This window comes from Bufo gargarizans, chromosome 9 (assembly GCF_014858855.1).
Source record: "Bufo gargarizans isolate SCDJY-AF-19 chromosome 9, ASM1485885v1, whole genome shotgun sequence".
NCBI lineage: Eukaryota > Metazoa > Chordata > Amphibia > Anura > Bufonidae > Bufo > Bufo gargarizans.
In genome coordinates, this window is record NC_058088.1 from 27,862,868 (window position 1) to 27,882,464 (window position 19,597).

Below are 19,597 nucleotides of genomic sequence, written 5' to 3' on the forward strand. Positions count from 1 at the left end.
CCTCATCTTCTCCATTCAGACCAGACCGCCATGATGATTTTTCAGCCATCTCCCGTCTCTGCAGAGATTAACAAACAGACATTAGTTTCCCACATTTCCATCATCTTCACATCTTCTGAACACCCTTTCCTGCCACCCCCAATACTGTGCCCGCTGTGCCCCCAATACTATACTGCAGAAACAGTCCCCCTGGCAATACTGCTACCACACAGATAGTGCCCCAATACTGTGCCCGCTGTGCTCCCAATACTATACTGCAGAAACAGTCCCCCTGGAAATACTACTACCACACAGATAGTGCCCCCTTCAATAATTATTGGCACACAGTGCTCTAAAAAAATAACTGCGCCCAGACACTAATAGTATAAAGATAATGTCCCCCAAAAATTATTGTGCTAAGCTGAAACGTGGCAGGGTGCCCCCAAAGTAACAGGGCTCCCCAAAATAGAAATAATTCTCTGCCAGAGCACACTTAGTAGTAATAATGCCCCTATAGTGCCCATACTAGTAATCATGTTCCTCATAGCCCCCCAGTATTAGCAAAGCTCCGCATAATACCTCCTAGTACTAATAATTCTCCCTACAATATGACAGTACATGAAATACCCCCGCTTAGTGCCCGCTGTTGAGCTAATGTCCCCATAATGTATGCCAGTATAAAATACCCCTATATAGTGCCCCAGTAAATGCCCTCATAGTGCTCCTCTCCCCCTTCCCCATAGTGTCCCCCATAATATGCCAGTAAAAAATGCCCCTTCTAAGTGCCACCATATGCCCCAATAGTGCTCCTCTCCCCCATAGTGCCTACCATAATGTGCCAGTAAAAAATGCCCCCTTAGTGCCACCAGATGCCATAATGCCCCCATAATGTGCCAATAAGAATAAAGGCCCCTTTAGAGCCCCCACTTCCCCTTAGTGCCCCCAAATAATGCCCCTATAGTGCCACCAGATGCCCCATAGTGCTCCTCTCCCCCATAATGTGCCAGTAAGAAGTACCACCCAAAAAAAAAGTACCACCAGATGCTCCATAGTGCCGTTCTCCCCTTTAGTGCCCCCATAGTGCCGTTCTCCCCTTTAGTGCCCCCATAGTGCCAGCTCCCCTTTAGTGCCCCCATAGTGCCGTTCTCCCCTTTAGTGCCCCCATAGTGCCGTTCTCCCCTTTAGTGCCCCCATAGTGCCGTTCTCCCCTTTAGTGCCCCCATAGTGCCGTTCTCCCTTTTAGTGCCCCCATAGTGCCGTTCTCCCCTTTAGTGCCCCCATAGTGCCGTTCTCCCCTTTAGTGCCCCCATAGTGCCGTTCTCCCCTTTAGTGCCCCCATAGTGCCGTTCTCCCCTTTAGTGCCCCCATAGTGCCGTTCTCCCTTTTAGTGCCCCCATAGTGCCAGCTCCCCTTTAGTGCCCCCATAGTGCCATTCTCCCCTTTTGTGCCCCCATAGTGCCAGCTCCCCTTTAGTGCCCCCATAGTGCTGTTCTCCCCTTTAGTGCCCCCATAGTGCCAGCTCCCCTTTAGTGCCCCCATAGTGCCAGCTCCCCTTTAGTGCCCCCATAGTGCCGTTCTCCCCTTTAGTGCCCCCATAGTGCCAGCTCCCCTTTAGTGCCCCCATAGTGCCGTTCTCCCCTTTAGTGCCCCCATAGTGCCAGCTCCCCTTCAGTGCCCCCATAGTGCCGTTCTCCCCTTTAGTGCCCCCATAGTGCCAGCTCCCCTTTAGTGCCCCCATAGTGCCGTTCTCCCCTTTAGTGCCCCCATAGTGCCAGCTCCCCTTTAGTGCCCCCATAGTGCCAGCTCCCCTTTAGTGCCCCTATAGTGCCGTTCTCCCCTTTAGTGCCCCCATAGTGCCAGCTCTTCTTTAGTGCCCCCATAGTGCCAGCTCCCCTTTGGTGCCCCCATAGTGCCGTTCTCCCCTTTAGTGCCCCCATAGTGCCAGCTCTCCTTTAGTGCCCCCATAGTGCCAGCTCCCCTTTGGTGCCCCCATAGTGCCAGCTCCCCTTTGGTGCCCCCATAGTGCCAGCTCCCCTTTGGTGCCCCCATAGTGCCAGCTCCCCCCCTCCAAAAAAACAACAACAAAAAAAAAACACTGATACTTACCTCCAGCAGCCTCTTCCGGTCTGTGTTCCTGCTGTGTGCTGCCCGGCTCAGGCAGCGCGATGATGACGTCATCGCGCTGCTAGAGCCGGCCTCTGATAGACTGCAGGCATTAGTGCCTGCGGCCTATCAGAAGAACAGGGGAGGGACACGCCTCTCCCTCCCCTGCTCTGCCGCAGCACAGGCATCTATATCGCTGTCCTAAGGACAGCGATATAGATGCATTAGATATGGAGATGAGCGCTTCCACAATGGAAGCGCTCATCTCCTACGGCCCCCCACCACCGCCGCCGCCGCAAATGCCCGCAATTTACATCCAGGGCCGCGCCGCCTGTGGTGCGGCCCTGGAGGATGAAAAAAAAAAATTTGGGCTGGTTGTTCTAGGGGGGGTCCAGACCCGCTGGACCCCCCCTGTAGGTGCGCCACTGCCTCTGTCTAAACCTGGCCTGTAGTTCCATTGCAGCTGTTTTGAAATCCGTCCACTCTGAGCAGTTTCGTCTGCCGCATAAATACTGCCCTTTCGGAATAGCAAGTTTTATCGGCAGCGGGTGGCTACTTTCCCACCTAAGAAGCGTGTTGGTGGCCGTGGGGGTTTCCTAAGCATTTTAGTCTTAATCTTCCTGTCCGGACCCACACTGATAGATAGATCTAAGAATGTTAATTTGACCTCATCTTCCTCGCTGGTGAAAAACAAGCCTAAATTATTTGCATTGAGGGAGGACACAAAGTTCATCAAATAAAGCAGATTTATTGGATAATGGAAAGTGATGCTTTTCCAATATATCATGTTTTCTGTGTTACAAGATGCAACTAGGTTTTAGGAGGAAAATAAGGAAAAATATTTTCCATCAAACCTCGGAACAGACTCCCAATCTTCATCAGGCCCCAAATTAGACCCCCAATCTTCATCAGATTCCCAGATCAGACCTCAGATCAGACCTTAGATTAGACTCCCACGTCAGACCTCAAATCAGACCCCCACATCAGACCCCCATATCAGATCAGATCCCCATGTCAGACCTCAAATCAGACCCCCACTTCAGACCTCAGATCAGACCCCCCATTTCAGACCTCAAATCAGCTCCCCCATCAGATCACCCCCCCATGTCGGATTCTGATCAGACCTCACATCAGATCCCTATGTCAGACCTCAAATCAGACCCCCATATCAGATCAGACCCCCATGTCAGACCTCAAATCAGACCTCAGATCAGACCCCATGTCAGACCTCAAATCAGCTCCCCCATCAGATCCCCCCCCCCATGTCGGATTCTGATCAGACCACAACATCAGACCTCACATCAGATCCCTATGTCAGACCTCAAATCAGACCCCCACTTCAGACCTCAGATCAGACCCCAATGTCAGACCTCAAATCAGCTCCCCCATCAGATCACCCCCCCCCCCCCCATGTCGGACTCTGATCAGACCTCACATCAGATCCCTATGTCAGACCTCAAATCAGACCCCCATATCAGATCAGACCCCCATGTCAGACCTCAAATCAGACCCCCACTTCAGACCTCAAATCAGACCCCTACTTCAGACCTCAGATCAGACCCCCATGTCAGACCTCAAATCAGCTCCTCCATGAGATCACCCCCCCCCCCCCCATGTTGGATTCTGATCAGACCACAACATCAGACCTCACATCAGATCCCTATGTCAGACCTCAAATCAGCCTCCAACTTCAGACCTCAAATCAGACCCCTACTTCAGACCTCAGATCAGACCTCAAATCAGCTCCCCCATCAGATCACCCCCCACCCCCCCAATGTCAGACTCTGATCAGACCACAACATCAGACCTCACATCAGATCCCTATGTCAGACCTCAGACCAGACCCCCATCAGAGATAAAATACATCAACTGACCTCTCCTGCTCCACCGCCACTCTGTAAATCCGAGGTTCTCTCCTGCACTCATTGCTCCTAGCCCTTTACCCGGCCCGCGCCACAATGTGACCTGACTGCGTACAACTTCAGGTCATAGTGCATGCACTACGTCTTGACACTGTGCGCAGTCAGGATAGTGCAGTGCCCAGAGAAAGACCAGGGAGCAGTGAGTACAGCGATACAGTCACCGCTCCACGAGCATCCTGCATACTAATGAGCACTTCCATAACGAAGCGCCCACTAGTATTCGCTTTGTAAAACGGGAGAGTGTGTCTTATAAAGCGGAAAATACTGTACTTTCTGTAGCTTTTTATTATTTGCCCTCTGATAACTGCACATCATAATGTCAGGACTGGGGGGGGGGGCACCATTACTGTTGGATGGCGGTAGGTGCACTCCCATCTGTGTCCATCCATCAGAGACTTGTCCCTTTCTTTGATTATGTTGTTTAGGGCATAACATGGGCATTATGAGTTATAATGAATGCAGGCAAGCAACATGTCCCCAGCCAGGTGGTGTGACTCCTAAGCTTATATCATGACCTATGTTATAGCATCGGGTGCATTTGTTTTTCTCCCCTTTTGTAGAAGAAGTCATGGATTACATTAATGCTGATTCTGGACCCACATGGGCACGTGAACCCAGCATCCTCAGCACAGTCACTGTTGCCCCATGGACATCCCCAGTGGAACCTGCCACCCAAAACTGGGCCGCATGCCAGGGCGCTCCAGCACCAAAATTAATTATTACAGAACAGCCGAAACAGCGAGGGATGCGGTTCCGGTACCAGTGTGAGGGGAGGTCAGCGGGCAGTATCCTGGGAGAAAGCAGCACGGAACACAGCAAGACGCTTCCGGCCATTGCGGTAAGGATATTTGTTCCTGGGTCTTGATTGACTTTATTTGCTGACATTTCTTGTAGATTGTGGAAACTATTCATGGACATCAACACGGGCTGGAAAAAAAGGTCACGGAGTATTTACTGCAAAATCTGCATTCCCTACTGATCTTGTCATGGGAAAAATCAATAGACTTAAAATCCGCAGGTCAATTTTCTTGTAGAATATTTTTTTCCCCCCGAGGCATGTGGATAAGATTTTTTTTTAACATCTCATCTACTTTGCCGCAGATGCGTTTGGTAACAAATTTTCTATCCGCAAACGAAAATGGAAAATCTGTTGCATTTCCACTTTGAACGTACCCTTAAAATGCAGAACATTTTCAAAATTGCATCTCAGCAAATTATTATAGCTGTGTGCTCCCAGGCCGTGAGTGACTGCCTCTCCACTGAAATGAATGGAAACCCTACAGGGTGACTACTTAGGCTACGTTCACACTCTCGGCAAAGTCAATCGAACAGGCTGTTCCAGCAGAAAACAGCCTGCCAGGGTTCTCCGCAGCTGGCATAGCCAGATAGTGCCGCGTGCTCCCTGGGTCTCATTGACTATAATGGGATCCGGCGACTACCCAGAATAAATGCCGGGACTCGGCTGCACAAATACTGCTGCGTGCAGCGATTTTTGTCCAGCAGAATCGCAGCATTTTTGCCAGGAAGGGTCCAGATCCTCCTATAGTCAATGGTGTCTGGTGTGCGCGCGGCACTGTCCGGCTATGCCGGATCCGGCGTACCTTAGCAGTACCTGATTTGCCGCGAGTGTGAAAGAGGCTAGAGGGCAGCGCAGGGATCTCTGCACACTATGAGACCACACTAATGGCTGGTTATAGCGGCTGGCATTCTGCAAGTTACTGAAAGAGGAGCAGCTCAGGAGCACAAACTGCTGCTTTAAAAAGTGAAATACTATGCAAACTAAGAGGAACATTCACGAGCGCATGTAGATTTAGTGGCAGATGTTCTCAAATTAGGGTTACATGACCCCATGGTCCTTGGCTCAGCGCTTGTGCAGAGTGATGACATCTACATGTGCTGAAGAGCCATGTTTGGAGGATAGTGGCAAGTGAGGGCAGCAGCAGCTGGAGAATCACAGGGTAACCTGTGATTTTGTTTGGTAATCCCCTCAGTAGGGTGTCGTCCTATCCAATGTAAATGCATCAACGATGGCAGCACTCCCAATCCCCATGCCCTGCATTCATCCTCTGCAGTGGTTGGCAGCCGCTGCTCACTTGGCGTTATGCCCCAGCCTGGCAGTTTTATGGCGCAGGATGTTGTTGTAATGGAGGTGGTTGTGATGTGCAGTCTAGGCTTCTATTTGATGAGTACACAGGTGTGCCGTGTCTTGTGTGCATTGCTGGAATATTAATTGTATTTATGGCTTTACCTCCCATGGAAAGTACCTGAGGTTCCCGATCCTCCCGGCCTTGTCTTACCGGTTACCTGTCTCGTCTCTTCTAGCTAATCAACTGCGAGGGAATTAATGATGTTAAAGTCAGCGTCTGCCTCGTTTGGAAAGACCCTCCGTATCGTATCCACCCACACGGCCTGGTGGGTAAGGATTGCCATGATGGGATCTGTGAGATTACGCTGCATCCTGATGAAGGACAAGTCCATCATAGGTGAGCGAACCTAATGCTCTGGCGGCAGAGTGATGCTTATGTTTAAGGGGGGACTCCCTCACTAAGGCCCCATTCACACGACCGTATGGCCGCCGTGCCCGTGTTGCGGACCGCAAACAGTGGGTCTGCAAAATACGGGTATCGGCTGTGTGAACTTTGCATTGTAAGTATTTGAACGGATCGACTTCGGATCCTTGATCCGAAGGTCAATTCGCTCAAGCCTAGCTATAACATAAAAAGTTTGGTGAAAGTCCCACTGACTTGAATGGGTCCACGATCCGCAACCTACACCAAAATATAGGACATGTCCCATCTCTTGCGGAGTGAAGAGGGAGTAGATAAGCTGCAATATCACCTATTGTGTTATATTAGGCTACTTTCACACTTGCGTTCGGAGCGGATCCGTCTGGTGTCTGCACAGACGGATCCGCACCTATAATGCAAACGCTTAGATCCGTTCAGAACGGATCCGTTTGCATTACCATGAACAAAAATTATTTTATTTTTTTTCATGATAGTGCAAACGTATCCGTTTTGACTTTACATTGAAAGTCAATGGGGGACACATCCGTTTGAAAATTGAGCCATACTGTGTCAACTTCAAACGGATCCGTCCCCATTGACTTACATTGTAACTCTGGACGGATCAGTTTGCCTCCGCACGGCCAGGCGGACACCCGAACGCTGCAAGCAGCGTTCAGGTGTCCGCCTGCTGAGCGGAGGACAAACGGTGCCAGACTGATGCATTCTGAGTGGATCCGCATCCACTCAGAATGCATTAGGGCTGGACGGATCCGTTCGGGGCCGCTTGTGAGAGCCTTCAAACGGAACTCACAAGCGGAGCCCCGAACGCAAGTGTGAAAGTAGCCTTATACCTTTCTTTCTTTTTATTTTATCTCTCTAGTCATTGTAATCCTGCCTGTAATGATAAGCAGATAACTGCAGTAAAGTGATATGTACAGACCAAGAAGTGGCGCCTATTATTATTCTTAGTAGCCAACGTGAAAACTGCAGGATTTTAGGATTGTTTTTTTACTATACATATTGACATGGACAATTAAAAAGTAACCACCAAAAGTTCTTTAAAAATATGTTTGACATGAAAACATGATTTAAACAATAGGTCATTTTCTGATGACACATTCCCTTTAACCCTACGATACTTTGTGTACACTTTCCGCGTTGTGTTTTGAGCCAAGTAATTTTTTTAAAATCTTTCTTCCTCCAGCTTTAGCAATCTGGGCATCCAGTGTGTTCGGAAGAAGGAAATTGAGACATCTGTCAAGGCCAGACTAAATTTGGGCATAGATCCATACAGTGGTGAGTCCCGACTACCAGGTCGTGAAGGAAGGTGTAGTCAGTTGTGTGATCTTCTTCAATTTTCTAGAGCCTCGGCTGCCATTGTTATACGAGGACACGGACTGGCGCGTTGCTGTGTGATGTACCTGTATTCACACTATACGCATGGATCCAAACCACCCGTCTCCATCTTCTCAGTGTTTAGCCGCTGATCTATATCTATTATTGATTGATAGTGAACATCATGGCTTCCGTATACACTTACTGTCCTCCCCTCCATAGCTGGCATGTGGCGGCACCATGAAGAGGTGGATCTGAATGTGGTCAGGCTCTGCTTCCAAGCCTGGTATACCACGGGGGCCGGGCAGCGTATACCTATCGGGCCTGTGCTGTCAGAGCCGGTGTATGATAAAAGTAAGCATCCCGCTAAGTCATCGGCCGCCCCATTGTCGTCTTGTATCAGCGCTAAACTGTTCCATCCGTCTTCACCCCACCCAGAATCCACGAACACGTCGGAACTGAAGATCTGCCGGATGAATAAAGATCACGGCCGTTGTGACGGTGGAGAGGAGATTTATATCCTGTGTGACAAGGTGCAGAAAGGTGAGACATCGGCACACAGGATCCTGGGAGATCCATTTGTTGTCGGGGTCTATAGCTCTGCTTCATGACAATGAATGTACAGGTCCGGAGTAAATCGGGTTGGTGACCCTCTGTTATGTTAGATATACGTGTAACGAGGCTGTGATCTCAGGATTTGTACCTATGACACTGACTGACCTGTTACATGTGCGCTTGGCAGCTGAAGGCATCTGTGTTGGTCCCGTGGTCATATGTGTCCGAAAGATTATGTTTTATTATATGCAAATGAGCCTTTGGGGCGTTACCATTACACCTAGAGGTTCGGCTGTCACTGCAATGCCGTGCCCTCCACTTTGACAGGAACAGGCAGGGAAAACATCATCACACCAGGTCCTGTCCATCAAAGTGCGGAGGACACAGCAATTGCAGAGAGAGCAGAGCCTCTAGGTGTAATGACAACGCCCCCGTTGCTCCTAGAGGCTCATTTGCATATATTAAAACTTCATATTTCTCAGTAATGCGGGCACATATGGACATGGGACCAACACAGATGTCTTCAGCTGCCAAGCGCACATGTAACAGGTCAACCAGTTTCATAGGGACAAAACTGCTGACAGATGCCTTTTAATTTACACAAATGGCTCAGACCTCTTTGTGATTCCTCCAAATTGAAATCTAAAGCAGATGTTGGGGAAAAAAGATCAGGCATGTTGAAATGTAACGTCCTTTGTTCTCAAGGGTGATAAGACACCTTCAGAGCAGTCTGGTAGCAGCTTCCCTCTAGGGGGCTCTTGGCCGAACCTGAGCATGTATGTGTGTGGGGATGTCGGGAGGGATAGCTGTCAGCCAGCAGGTGTGTGGCCACCTTGAAGAGGAACTGTCACCTCTCCTGACATGTCTGTTTTTAGTTTAGTTTGCATTCCCCATGTAATAACAATTCTTACGACTCTATGATGTGCTATTCCTTTATTATTCCTGCTAGTAGTTATAAATCAATTGCCAGCAACGTGCAGTGAAGGTCCAGATGGGTGTTACCAGTTGGGGTGGATGTCTCTGCACTGTATGACATCGGCAGCTCTGATTGGATAATGTCAGACTGTGTAGGGACACCCCCCCCCCCCCCCCAACTTGTAACACCCATCTGGACCTTCATTGCAAACTGATAATAATTCATGCATAACTTCTAGCAGGAATAATACAGGAATGGCACATCATAGAGTCATAGGAATAGATACTCCTTATTACATGGGGAATGCAAGTTGTTACTAGAACTACTAGAACACACATGGCAAGAGAGGGGACAGGTCCTCTGTAACAAAATATTCTAAGCAAAAGGGCCATTCCAATCAATATATGTTTTCTTGTCCATAGGCAATGTTCAACTTCGGGGGTATTTTTTCCATTTGACTCATTTTGGGCTAAAAATATTTTTCTTTATTAAAAATGTTTGGCTGTTTATGAGCTACAAGGGTTAAAAATCAGTTAGCAAGCTGTCACTTTTTATTTTTTTATTCCCATCATCTGATGGCTCATGTGTAGCTCTTATCTCTGATCTTCTGACTACATAAAAACGTATATTTATGTCATATAATGAGTAATTTTGAGGTCAGGAGAACAGAGATAGGGGCTACACATGATCCCTCAGATCCCTGGATTCAAAGAAAACAGAAAGTGATAGTTTGCAAACAGACTGATTTTTAACACCTGTATCTCAGAAACGACAAACATTTTTAATAAAGACCAATTGAAAACATGATTTTTAGCCCAAAATGAGTAAAATGCAATCATACTTTAAAAAAAAAATGCCCCGTAGGTGTTCATAGCCATTAACCCTTGTATGTGCAGTTGACAGTTGCCTCCTTTCTTCGCTTAGAGGACATCCAGGTTATGTTCTTGGAAGGTAAATGGGAAGCACGTGCCGATTTCTCGCAGGCGGATGTACACAGACAGATCGCCATAGTCCTGAAGACGCCTCCTTACCATGATCTGCAAATAAGAGACCCAGCTCCTGTCCAAGTGTGTCTCCAGAGGATCACAGACGGGATCCGCAGCGAGGGGATGATCTTCACATACATGCCGCGTAGCAGCGGTAAGCAAATACCAAAAGGATATCTGGGTCATCAGAGGTCCAGAATTGTTATTACATGGGGAATGCATGTAGCTATTAAAACAGGCATGTCAGGAGCGGTGACAGGTCCTCTCTAAGTGGATAAACAGTATGCAGCAGTCACCACTAGAGGGGGCTTAGGAGCCTACTGCATACACCACTGAATTCAATGCATCCACAGTATACAGCAGACAACAGGAGAGGGAGCTTTGAATCGTACTGCATACTATTGTGTCCTCTCAGACTTTGATGGCATATCACTAGGATTTGCCGTTGAAGTTGGATAGGTGCGGGTCCCGCCTCTGAGACCTGCACCTATCTCCAGAACGCATGCCCAGCATGCTCTTCATTAATCCTATGGGAGTTACAAAAAATCGCCAAACGAGCACGCTTGGCTATTTTTAGCTTTCCCTATGAATGATTGGAAGGCGGCCGTGCATGTGCGACTGCTCGCCATTCATTTTCAGCATCCCGTTCTGTAGATGGGTGCGGGCTCCAGAGGTGAGACCCGCATCTATCTGACATTGGTGGCATATCCTAGCGATATGCCACCAGTGTCGGACACAACCCCTTTAATATTGGGTTTAGCGTGTAAATAGTATGCAGACGGCTCCCTCTAGTGGCAGGCAACCAGAATTTTATGTTTTAAAGTGGTCAATAGGCTGAGGATGGGGCCAAAGTTTAAAAAATAAAAATAAAATCTCCCATGGTATGAATGCTCTGGATCCATCCATGAGCTACTGTCTCCTCTGGACGGGTAGCGTGACGTCCCATCTACATGCACACCACAGCCGCAGGGCTGATCTCTGTCACATGCTGCTCCTGCGCAGGTCACAGACTTCTACCAGTCTTATGCATCTTCCCATAGTCTTGGTAATCTTTTCCCACAGATTCCTTTGGATTACGCAAGAGGCGGCCCTGTCTCTCTTCTCCCTTTGAAGATCTTAATGGCCTGGGTAAGTACCATGACCATTTACAAGATCAAAGTTTTGAACTGCACGGAGATTGACGATATTGTCTGAATTTTTTTCACATTTTTATATTTTTTTTGCAGATCCGCACGGGATTGAAAGTAAAAGGAAGAAAGCCATACCTGACTTCCGGGAACACTGCAACACCATTAACACCATTTCAGGTACAGTCCTTATGTACCGCCATATAGACACGTTCAACGCACTGATGTCCTTCGTGCAATATAATGCTTCTTATGCGGTGACAAGGCTCACTAAGGTCAATGATTAAGGAGAGATGTCGCAGACCAGGGAGGCTCAACCTGCGACTCTCCAGCTGTTGCAAAACTACAACTCCCAGCATGCCCTAATAGCTTTATGCTGTCCAGGCATGCTGGGAGTTGTAGTTTTGCAACAGCTGGAGGGCAGCAGGTGGGGCATCCCTGTCCTAGACGAGCACTATGCCATGGTTACCGTCAGCACAGCGAGGGTCCGGTACTTCTACTACTGCTCTGGTTCTCAACCCAGGGCCCCAAAATGTTCTGCAATGTATGGGCAGCATATTTTTTAATACTAGTTACAGAAAAGCTCTGCAGTCAGACAGATCTTGTCTAAATATGGGTCATTCTCATACTCTTGAGCTGAGAGTGAACACTACTGTAAAAAGCACTGAAGGGGTTATACTCACAGCTACCAGCAGAGGGCAGCATAACTGAAAATAACCAAAAATATTGGTGGCGGGGGCCTTGGATGGGGGGGACCGAACCCAATCTGTGAATCTCTTGTTAGATACAGGACATTTTTCGAGGCCTGATTTAAGCAGTTCCACCTACATGGGGAATTGGCACATGATCTTGTTTTTCACTTTGCACAATCCTTATTTGTAAGAAGAGTCCTCCTCCTGGGACCCCCAGCGATCATCTGTGGGGGGGGAACCTGGAGCGCCACCACAGGGAAAATGAATCATTACACAGTGCCCGCTAGCATCCGCGGGCCGTCTGTGTAATGTAGGGCAGAACAGGTCCTCCAGAGCGAGAGACACTCTTGGCCAACAGATGTGACACTGCAGTTGAGAGTTGAGTAAATGTAGTTATTCACACCCGTATTTCCACCAGGATGTATTTGCACATGGAGTGCACTATAGGGCAACGCATTGGACCCATATTTTGAGAATTAGATTGTAAGCTCTTGTGTTAGGCCTCTTTCACACAGGCGTCCTGGATTATTTGCTCCGGATGCGTCGCGTTTGCCTTGCGGGAAACCCGCGCGATAGACACGCAATTGCAGTCAGTTTTGACTGCGATTGCGTTCCGATGTTCAGTTTTTTCCACGCGAGTGCAATGCGTTTTGCACGCGCGTGAGAAAAAACTGAATGTGGTACCCAGACCCGAACCCAGACTTCTTCACTGAAGTTTGGGTTTTGTGTTCTATTCATTTTATTATTTTCCCTTATAACATGGTTATAAGGGAAAATAATAGCATTCTGAATACAGAATGCATAGTATAATGTGGCTTTAGGGGTTTAAAAAAATATTAACTCGCCTCATCCTCTTCGCGCAGCCGGCATCGTCTTCTTTCTTCTTCTTTCAGGACCTGCAAAAGGACCTTTGATGAAGTGGTGAGCGCGATTACGTCATCAAAGGTCCTTTTGCAGTTCCTGAAAGAAGAAGAAAGAAGACGATGCCGGCTGTGCGATCAAGTGAGTTAATTTTTTATTTTATTTTTAACCTCTCAAGCCACATTTTTGTAAGCATTCTGTATTAAGAATGCTATTATTTTCCCTTATAACCATGTTATAAGGCGAAAATACTACAGTGATTAGACTTTAATGAGGTTGCTCATCCCTATCATCTCCTAGCAACCATGCTTGAAAATCGCACCGCATTCTCGGATGCTTGCGATTTTCATGCACCCCAATTCATTTCTATGGGGCCTACGTTGCGTGAAAAACGCACAATATAGAGCATGCTGCGATTCTCACGCAACGCTCAAGTGATGCGTGAAAATCACTGCTCATCTGAACAGCCCCATTGATATGAATATGTCTGGATTCAGTGCGGGTGCAAATGCACCCGTGCGGAAAACTTACCCGTGTGAAAGGGGCCTTACTGTGTTCATGTTTCAGATTTAGGCCTCTTTCACACAAGAGTGACGGATTAGGTCAGCATGCGTTCAGTGAAACTCGCACCATTTTGCAAGCAAGTTCAGTCCGTTTTGTCTGCAATTGCGTTCAGTTTTTTCCGTGCGAGTGCAATGCGTTTTGATGCGTTTTTCACACGCGTGATAAAAAACTGAAGGTTTACAAACAACATCTCCTAGCAACCATCAGTGAAAAACGCATTGCATCCGCACTTGCTTCGTTTTTCACTGAAACCCTTATTTACTTCTATGGGGCCAGGGCTGCTTTTTTTTTTTTTTTTTTTGATAGGGCATCTGTCAGCAGCTTTGTACCTATGACACTGGCTGCCCTGTTCCATGTGCATTGGCAGCTGAAGGCATCTGTGTTAGTCCCATGTTCATATGTGCCCGCACTGCTGAGTGTCATTGGGGGACACAGGCTTTGACCATAGGTATAGCTGTTGGCGCTAGGAGGCGAACACTAAGCACACAAAGTGTAAGCTCCTTCCTCTTCAGCTATACCCTTCCTACAGTGACCAAGATAATTAGTTTTAGCTTAGTGTCTGTAGAAGGCAGACCTCCCTGCGTTGCAGGTCTGCTGATTTTTTTGTTTTCTTCTTTACTTTTTTAGCGGGAAGCTTCAGGCAGTCCGTAAAACTGCCTGCACTCCCACCCAGGGACTGCAGCTCTCGCATGCCAGTGCATATATTTGTGAAGCATCTTTGCACGCGGCCAGGTTTATGACTCGCTCGTCAGCCCTGTTGGTGGCTATTCGCCGTACCCTATGGCTCTTCTGCTGGGCGGCAGATAATGCTTCAAAGCAGACCCTGACGGCCCTCCCCTTTACCAGCACCAAGTCCTTTAACCCTAAGAACTCCGCTGCAAGACGGGCAACTCCCAGCGCCCTCCGTTCGGGTGGGCGGTCGGCTTCATGTGTTTCGGCATGTTTGGCTTGCTCACATCTCCGATGCGTGGGTGAGGGAGGTCATTGCAGAGGGCTACAAGCTGGATTTCAAATCCTCCCCTCCATCCCGTTTTTTTCGGTCGTCTCCTCCGGCCTCTCCCTCAGCCGCAGATTCCTTTTTTTCTGGCAATTCGTGCGCTGCTGCAACAAGGTGTGATTGTTCCGGTTCCTGTGCAAGACCGTTTTCAGGGGTTTTACTCCAATCTCTTTGTGATTCCCAATAAAGACGGGACGGTCCGTCCCATTCTGGACCTCAAGGCTCTCAACCGTTTCCTTTGCATCCACAGATTCTGGATGGAGTCACTGAGGTTGGTCATTGCGTCCATGGAACCAGGGGAGTACCTGTCCTCGATAGACATCAAGGACACTTATCTTCATGTGCCCATATGCGTCAGTCATCAGAGGTTTCTCCGGTTCACAGTGGGTCAATTTCACTACCGGTTTGTAGCCCTCCCGTTCTTCCTGGCCACGGCTCCCAGGGTCTTTATGAAGGTTCTGGCAGCATTCATGGCACTGCTCCATGCCAGGGGAATCGTGGCGATCCCTTACTTAGACGACATCCTGGTGAAGGGTCCCTCGTTCCAGGGGACGGCGGACAGCTTGAGCATTGTTCTAGACACCCTGGAGCCTCCGGAAAAACTATCCGCTCTCCGTCTTCAGATTCTCCCCTTGTTGCGGCCAGCTCTGGTTCCCATTCGTCACTGCATGCAGGCTCTGGGGTACATGGTCTCTGCCTTCGAAGCAGTTCCCTATGCTCAATTCCATACCAGAACACTTCAGCGAGCCATTTTGTCCAGCTGGGATCGCTCCCCAGCCTCCTTGGATTGGCCAATGCGTCTACTTGCCCCAGTGCGCCGGGCCCTCAGATGGTGGATGGTCTCTCCGATAACAACGGACGCAAGCCTCAAGGGTTGGGGGGCAGTGTTGGAAAATATCTCTGTTCAAGAGGTATGGCCACGCGAGGAGCGCTCCCTTCCAATCAGTGTTCTGGATTTGAGGGCGATTCGGCTCTCTCTGCGACATTGGGCCGACCATGTCAGGGGTTGTCCGGTGCGGGTTCAGTCCGACAACTCCACAGCGGTGGCGTACATCAATCACCAGAGAGGCACCCAGAGCCCAGCAGTCATGGCAGAGACGGCGCTGATTCTCAGCTGGGCCGAGAAACATGTTCCGGCACTGTCGGCAGTTCACATACCCGGCGTCAACAACTGGATCGCAGACTTCCTCAGCCGGGAGAGTCTCGATCCTGGCAAGTTGGCTCTTCACCCGCAGGTCTTTCAGGCCATCTGCGAGAGGTAGGGTCGGCCGGATGTGGATCTCATGGCCTCACGGTTCAACAACAAGGTCGAGGACTTCATTGCGTGGTCCAGGGACCCCATGGTCCTGGCATGCGACGCTCTGATGCCATGAAGTCGGTTAACGTTTCCTTACGTGTTCCTGCCTCTTCCTCTCATTCTGCGTCTTCTCTGGAAGATCAGGTCCGAGGGACTGTCCGTCATTCTTGTGGCCGCAGATGCCGCAGGGTGTGGCAAGCGTCCCTAGTCGCCCTTCTCGCCGACTAACTTTGGCACCTTCCTCTCCGGGAGGACCTACTGTCGCAGGGGCCAATCTTTCACCCGAATTTAGGGTCGCTACATTTAACGACATGGCTGTTGAAGCCGCCGTACTGAAGACTCTGGGTTTTTCGAATGCGGTGGTCCAGACTATGATTCGGGCCAGGAAGCCGTCGTCTTCTAGAATCTACCACCAGACCTGGAAGTCCTATTTTAGTTAGTGCGAGCAGCCACAACTGTCTCCCGTTCGTTTTTCTTTGCCGCGACTTTTGGCTTTCCTGCAGTCGGGCATGGACTTGGGGCTGGCTCTAAGCTCCCTCAAAGGTCAAGTCTCGGCTCTCCCTTTTAGCTTCCCTTTTGGCAGTTCAGACTTTTCTGCAGGGGGTGGAGCATGCTGCACCCCCTTTCCGTCCTCCATTGGATCCTTGGGATCTTAATCTAGTGCTCAACGCTCTCCAGTCTACACCGTTTGAGCCTTTTGTAGCAGGTGTCACTGTGCTTCCTAACTGTACAGTGTCGGTACTTGCGGCTCTGTCATGTTGGTCGCCCTTCCTCATCCTCCATCAGCATAAGGTGGTCTTTCGCCCTGTGCAGTCCTTCCTGCCGAAGGTGGTGTCAGAATTCCATCTAAATGAGGAGATTATTCTCTCTTCATTTTGTCCGGGCCAGTCTCATCCTTGGGAGCAGGCGCTCCATACCCTGAATTTAATATGAGCCGTTCGGATCTATCTGTCCCAGACGGCATCTTTCTGGCAAACAGATTCCCTGTTCGTGATTCCACAGGGACCGAGACGAGGGCTCGCAGCGTCATCGACTTCCATTTCCCAGTGGATTTGTTTGGCTATTGTGGAAGCGTACCGCGTTAAGGACCGGGCCCCGCTCTTCCGGGTTACTGCTCATTTGGCTCGGGCATTGGGGGCCTCTTGGGTGGTGCATCACGGGGCTTCAGCCCTCCAGTTGTGGAGGCGGCTACTTGGTCGTCTTTGCATACTTTTTCCAAGTTTTATAGAGTGCACACCTTTGCGTCTGCTGGCGCGTCTCTGGGGCGTAGAGTTTTGCAGACAGCGGTTCTCTGATTGACGGGAGGGTTGCTTGTTATGCCCACCCTTGGGGACTGCTCTGTAACGTCCCATGGTCAAAGCCTGTGTGCCCCAATGAGACGGATGAGAAAACTAGATTTTTGTACTTGCTGTAAAATCTGTTTCTCTTCCGCTCATTGGGGGACACAGCTCCCACCCATTCTTTTGTTTAAGGACCTTTTCGGGCCTGTGTGGTTCTGGGTTTGTACATAGTATGATTTTCTTGTGTCTGGCTTCTCCTACACTTTGTGTGCTTAGTGTCCGCCTCCTAGCGACAACAGCTATACCCATGGTCAAAGTCTGTGTCCCCCAATGAATGGAAGAGAAAGAGATTTTATGGCAAGTACAAAAATCTAGTTTTTCATACATGCAAATGAACCTCTAGGGGCAACGGGGGCATTGCCGTTACACCTAGAGACTCTGCTCTCTCTGCAACTGCTGCCCCCTCTGCACTTTGATTGATAGGGCCAGGCAGTGTACAAGTTACCACTCCTTTCTGACCCTGTCAAAGTGCAGAGGATGCTGCAGTTGCAGACAGAGCAGCAATGTGCGCACATATGAACATGAGACCAACACAGATGCCTTCACCTGCCAAGTGCACATGCAGCAGGTCAGCCAGTTTGATGGGTACAGATCTGCTAACAGATGCCCTTTAATTGAAAGATTATTTCAAGAATATTAATAAAAAGATAGAAATCTCACTAGTGAGACCATATTAAACTCTGCAATGGGCTCATCTTTGTATGCCCCTGGCCTAGAAACATATTAAAGAGGATTTTTTTGCCTTAAAACACAAGAAGTTCAAAGTCGGAGCCTTCATAATGTAGAAAGTGGTGCATTTAGGGACCTGGGTACTGCTGCCTCTAAGCCAAGTGATACAGAACCTGGTCTAGCAAGTAAAGGTTATTGTCTACATCCCTGGTGGTCTAGGGCAGTGAATGGGGTAAGCTAACTGGTGATCTAGGGCAGTGAAAGTCTTAATGGCAATATTACTGTGGTCTTGGGCAGTGAAGGGGTTCAATGTTAGATTTCTTGGTGGTCTAGGGCATTGAGGGGTTAATGTCAGTATACCTGGTGGTCTGTGGCAGTTAAGTGGATAGGAATCCTTGGTGGTCTAAGGCAGAGAGAGTTTTTCATGTTAATATTCCTGGCAGTCTAGGGAAGCGCTGCGTGTTCCTCGATATGATCATGCAGACGATTCAGTACAGCTCTGCCCGATCCTTTATGGGAGAGCTCAGGGAGTATGAGCAGGACCAGATCTTCCCTGAGTGAGGGTGACATCTGAGCTGTGCAGCTGCATAGTGGTTGGAGGTCCACTATAAGTCCCAGAGAGCCCCGTTAAACTCTGCAGGAGATAACTTTCAATACTTTTCCTGAATTGACAGATAGCATGTTAAAGCCAGTATAACTGGATATATTACTTGCAGCATATGTTTAATATTTCTTATTTATATTGTATCCTGATTTTTGTGTATTTTTTTAAGATTTCAGCCCTGGACCATTTTGTGGCCTTGATTATTTACCTCTCATGCACCAAATGGGCGCCGGTGAACCTACACACCATGAAATTGAAGATACTGATGAAAACTTTGCTGCACTGATTTCATGGATACCCGGGGAAATTGATGATTTACCCGAAGACATGGCCTTTGAGAACTTTCTGCCTGGTACAGAGGAGGAAGAAACAGCCAGTGTGGTGGGTCTCAGCCTTGCCCTCACTGGCCGGCAGTTGTCAGATTGTGCCTACCCAGAAGACTCAAGAATGGGTGGTTGCTGACCTCATGAATGGATTTCATTATCCTGCACTTCACTTTGAGAACCCAGTGGGATCCCATCTGACACCACGCTTTTGACTCTGTGGTGAGAAAAGCACCTTAAAAACGTTTTTTTGTTGTTGTGGACACATCCTAAATGGAGAGAAGATCACTGAACGACACCACATTGGACTTAGAGGAATAATTTTTTGAGCCGTAACGTAAATGTAGAACTTAATTGTCTATCTGCTAACCAAGACGAGTAGGGACAGCATTAACACCCCACTACATCTGCTCCGCTATGTAAGAAAATTGGATGGTTTATTGGACTTGACGAGTATAAACCACTATAAAAGGCTAGCGGGGCAGACGTCCATGGTAGGTGACTATAAATGGAGTGTGGTCCGGGAGGATGGTGGGGGTGCACTTTATTCACAGTTACTTCACGCTATCTAACAATATGGCTGCAAAGTGGTCACCACTAGGGTGGTGGAAAAAAAAATGTTTCATATTGGGAAGAGGGTTTTTGTATTGGAAATCATGTTTGTGATATACGGTAAGTAGCCATTAAAAATGTAAAAAAAAGCCAAAGCACTAAGATTTAATGTAGATATTAATAAAGATCATATTTTTAAAAACATCTTGTGTTACACGTGTGTGGTCTGAGGTTAGTCACCTAGCAGAAGAAAGGCCACAAGTGGTGA

The 19,597-nt window shown here is 48.6% G+C and overlaps 1 protein-coding gene across 3 annotated transcripts in view; it reads left to right on the forward strand.

Moving 5' to 3' along the window:
• Positions 1-19,533, forward strand: part of RELB (RELB proto-oncogene, NF-kB subunit) — a 41,356-nt gene extending 21,823 nt beyond the window's left edge. For all 3 annotated transcript variants that reach the window (XM_044306549.1, XM_044306547.1, XM_044306550.1), the window contains 9 exons: positions 4,565-4,842; positions 6,327-6,487; positions 7,716-7,807; positions 8,069-8,200; positions 8,285-8,389; positions 10,242-10,457; positions 11,366-11,431; positions 11,530-11,610; positions 18,624-19,533. In XM_044306549.1, coding sequence (XP_044162484.1) covers positions 4,565-4,842; positions 6,327-6,487; positions 7,716-7,807; positions 8,069-8,200; positions 8,285-8,389; positions 10,242-10,457; positions 11,366-11,431; positions 11,530-11,610; positions 18,624-18,916 — 1,424 coding nt within the window. In that variant the 3' untranslated portion in view covers positions 18,917-19,533. The remainder of the gene's footprint in view (positions 1-4,564; positions 4,843-6,326; positions 6,488-7,715; positions 7,808-8,068; positions 8,201-8,284; positions 8,390-10,241; positions 10,458-11,365; positions 11,432-11,529; positions 11,611-18,623) is intronic.
• The last annotated feature ends 64 nt before the right edge of the window (positions 19,534-19,597 follow it).